Below are 4,081 nucleotides of genomic sequence, written 5' to 3'. Positions count from 1 at the left end.
ATAGAATTTTACAGTTTCTCATCCGTCTTCTACATACGCTGTCTTTTTTAAGAAGTAAAAGTATTTTTGTAACTTTATATATTTAATTTTCATTCCTCTTCCTTTCCTCTTCAAATAAGATAACACATATTACATTAATGAACCTTCCATCCCTTTCAAACAAGAGAAATATAAATATTTTACTTTCCCTTCCTTCCTTTCCCTTCCTTTCCGTTAATGAACCTTCTCTCACTCCATCCAAAAAGAACGTAAAATCCTTCTTAAAGCGAGAGAAAAATAGACGAGAAAGAAAACAAAGCACAAATTGAATGCAAGTTGTTTTAAAGAAAACTAGATAAAATTTTCTCCTAGGGTTTTACTAATGACCACAGCATCAAGCAGTAACAGCTACATGACTATCCAATCCTCAACATTCAATTTCACTATCTAACAAAACATAGAACTAAATTGTGCTAATGGAGGCAAATTGCCAGACAACAACTACTCTACTCTACACTATCACCCATCAAACAGAGCATCAGAACAAATCAGACTAAGAAAATTTCATCACAGATTTATTGGCTATTTGAAGACAAAAATACCAAGAAAAGCTCTGGCCATGGCGTACCTGCAGGAGAAACTTTCCTTTATTGAACAACAAACCGCAGCTTCTGAATCCCAGCAACAAACCCTAGCTCACAACAGGGAAACAACTTCCTCAACTGCATCAATGTCCACTGCTCCGAATTGCTCCACCTCGAAGCTCGGACTTGCAGTAACTGTGTTGGGCCTCGCATCACCGCCGCTATCAAGCTCTCCTCCTCCGGCGACGCCCTCCTCCCCTTCTCCCCCGCCATCATCTGTTGATTTTACAAATTTCTCGTACCGGATCGCCTTATCGAAGTTTCTGTTTTTTCGCCCGGCGCTCTCCCCTTCCGATGAAGGCCGACGTCGTTTCCTGCCTCCGCTACCATCGTCGTCGGACTGTTCCTCCTCGTCCGACGACAGCTGCACCACGCGGCCGGGGTTCGAATTAGGTATAGGGAGAGGAGCAGCACCGGTAGGATTAGGGCTAGGGTTGAGAGGGCAAGTGTGCTGGTAAGAATAAGGAGCAGCGTGAGAGGCGGAAACAGGGTTAAGACTGGGGGGAACGGCGACGATCCAGCTCTGACCGTGGACGACGGAGGCGCAGCCAGCGCAGAGGAAGGACCACTCGACGCGGCAGAAGGGGATGCCCGGCGCGGCGCGGCAGGATTCGCACTCTCTCGCTGCGATCCCAGTTCCGAGGGCGGGGGCATGAGCTCCGCCGCCCGCCCCGCGGCCGCGGCCGCGACCGACGCCGCCGCCGCCACTGGCCATCTCAGTCGGAATGGATCGGGCTTTAATTTCGCGGGGTGGGGAATTGCGGGACGGGGAGTTTGCGTACCCGCCTTGTGGGGCTAGGGTTGGCGTCCTGGGCGTCGCGCCTACGTGGAGGCTCCTCGTCCACAAACGGAGGCGTCGTTTTACGCGATGACGCGCTGCTGTTTGTGGACGACTGCTTACCCACGCAGTTGCAAGGGTCCCACCTCTTGCATGGGTGGGTTGCCGGGATGGGTAAGTGTTTCCACGAGTGAGATTGGTTTTCCGGGTTCATTCCGGGTCAAATATCCGTGCGTAAATTTTAGATAGGAATAAATTTTAGTAAAAGTCATCCTCTGACTTTAAAGATCTCCCCCTCTATACGTGTTATCATCATTATTATTAAACTTTGATCGCCTCACTGATAAACATCCTCTAATGATTTTAAAAATCTTTCTTCTTGTTATACATCCCTACTAATTTTAAATCATCCCTTGTCTCTCTCCTCGGGTAAGTATGGCTCTTAAATCCTGAAACATCCCAATGGAAATCATAATCAAAGGATGCTGAGCATCTGGGTTTACCGCTGCGTGCACTTACCGATTTATCCTGATGGCCGATGGAAACTTCCGTGGAACCGGTCACCCCCAAGTATTGAGTCAATATGACTAACTGGGAATATCATTTGTTTCTTAAATCCTAGAACAGAATTGAATTAGCTCAGACGAGATAGATATTCTTATACTAGATAAAGATTGAATCTCGAAAAAATTAAAAAAATATTTTCTTCAAAGTGGTTAATTATAATTTTTTAATTTCCCTATTCATATATAGTCATGAAGTTGATCGTGTAAGACAGCTGAGGTGACGAATTCCACCTTGTACCGACTCTTAAAATTATGGTACAATAATTAGATCTTTCAATGGAAAATCAAAATCTCAAATTCGAATCTCAACTGCGACATATTATAAAATATTTTCCGTCATATGAAAAGTAGGTCTGAGTATGATAGTCATCTAGATGAACCTCCGTGAACTCTTCTCAATTTACCTTAGTGGTCAATAAAAAATTTTCGTGGGACCGAGTTGATCATACTTAATTTCAGTAAAAAATAGAATCTGCCATCTCACAGACTCACACGGTTGACCCCACGGGTTGATCACACTTAAGAATCAAGATTAATCCGTTCTAAAACTAAATATTTAGTGTTAATTAATAAAAAATAAAAAATAAAAAAAGTACCTCTTGATGTGCCCCGGAGCGTAATGCGATGGTAAAAGATGGGATGGATTCCCTAGGCAACGGATTCAAATCTCACACAAGACATATTGCACTTGATGAGTTTAAAAATTTATGATACTAGATCGTCCACTTATCACCTTTAGGATTAATTAGTTTCAAGAATTAGATATCTATATATATCCTAAACCCCCACAATCCTAACCATAACCATCCGATCCCAATCTCTCTGCCCCGTTGCCTCTCTCTCTCGTCGCAGCACCGAGAGAGCCATCCGTCTTCGCCTCGCAGCTCTGTGAGAGAGCCATCTCGTCGCCGTCCAATGTCCCGTTTCCATCTCATCGCAATCGTCCCCATCTCATCGCCACCATCCCCATCTTGTCCCTGTCCCATCCGCATCTCATCACCGTCCCAAGGTTATGCGTCGCCGCCCGAGGTTGGGTTTTTTCGCCGTCGTTGTCATCGTCTCCTTCAGTCGCGACACGTCGCGGAGACGCTACCATCCCCATCATCTGGGCCGACCTTTCCCTTATGCGTATCAACTACAAGCGCGATCCTAACCTAGTGGTCGAGCACTACGCCCAAGTGCCCAACTTCTTTAGGTTGATGGTTACGGGATAACAGCAGGTGTGCAGTGGACTATGAGGGCGAAGAAGCATAAGTGCCATCACAAGGTGGTGCGCTTCTACTCTACTTGCTTTGGCTTCCAAGAGCCCTATAAGGTTCTTTGCGATGGCACCTTCATCCATCACCTCCTCCTAAATTGCCTCACTCCTATCAACGATGTTGTCACTCGTCTCCTTGGAGCTCGAGTTCTCCCCTTCACCACTAGATTTGGGATGTTTTCTTTCATTTGATATTTCTTCTTTTCCTTCTACCTCTGTTTGTGGCAAAAAGAAAAATACAACTTTGTTCTTATATATATGTTTCTCTTGTAGATGCATTATTGGAGAGCTTAGAAGCCTTGGTGAATCCCATCACGAGGCCCTTGAAGCTGCTCAGCAGCTCATGATGGCGAGGTTTGTCTGTTTGATATTCTTCCTCACATACCACATTGGTAAAAATAGGTTTCTTATCTTTCAAGAATTCTACATATTACTAGTTAAAAGATTGTTGCTTGTGATTGTATCAGGTGCGACCATGAGAAGAGAATTAATGTCATGGCAAACTCAGAGCATTTCTTTATTGCTACCCAATTGGTAAAACAAGTATGTTGTCTGTGTTCTTCAGACTAACCCTTATGTTGTAGGTTTTTCGAGCAATTGAATAAGGTTTTTAATCGATTAGAATTTGGGCGCCTAGAAAAGTAGGTTCAAGCAATTGGATGTTTAGATGAACATAAAACTCAATTAGATGTTAACGTGATAGAGGATAAACCTCGATTAGCTGATGTGGTAGAAGATAAACTTTGATCTGTTAACATGGCTATGTTTGGGTGACCATAAGCTATTTGCATGACCATAAAAACCCAATTTGGACAAAAAAAAAAGAGCAAGTGTGGAAGTCGTCTAGTTGATGGAA

The 4,081-nt window shown here is 44.1% G+C and overlaps 1 protein-coding gene across 2 annotated transcripts; it reads right to left on the bottom strand.

Moving 5' to 3' along the window:
- Positions 1 to 212: 212 nt before the first annotated feature.
- LOC141843664 (uncharacterized) lies at positions 213 to 1,365 on the bottom strand. Of its 2 annotated transcripts, XR_012603041.1 has the most exons (2): positions 608 to 1,365; positions 213 to 231 (listed from the first exon to the last, which is right to left on the bottom strand). XR_012603041.1 is itself a non-coding variant. In XM_074731721.1 (1 exon), the coding sequence occupies exon 1, from the start codon at positions 1,336 to 1,338 to the stop codon at positions 676 to 678; it is 663 nt and encodes a 220-aa protein (XP_074587822.1). In that variant the 5' UTR covers positions 1,339 to 1,365; the 3' UTR covers positions 393 to 675. The 2 variants fall into 2 exon arrangements, 1 of the variants encoding a protein (XP_074587822.1); XM_074731721.1 differs by lacking the exon at positions 213 to 231 and having other exon boundaries at positions 393 to 1,365.
- Positions 1,366 to 4,081: the final 2,716 nt, after the last annotated feature.

This window comes from Curcuma longa, chromosome 12, assembly GCF_044706935.1.
Source record: "Curcuma longa cultivar G26 ecotype Majalengka, Jawa Barat chromosome 12, ITB_CL_G26_1.1, whole genome shotgun sequence".
Taxonomy (NCBI): domain Eukaryota; kingdom Viridiplantae; phylum Streptophyta; class Magnoliopsida; order Zingiberales; family Zingiberaceae; genus Curcuma; species Curcuma longa.
The sequence above is the reverse complement of the archived record's forward strand: the minus strand, read 5'-3'. Positions and strand labels throughout refer to the sequence as shown.

Bases quoted from the DNA above. Each gene is read 5' to 3' on its own strand.
- LOC141843664 (XM_074731721.1), bottom strand. From the start codon at position 1,338: ATGGCCAGTGGCGGCGGCGGCGTCGGTCGCGGCCGCGGCCGCGGGGCG.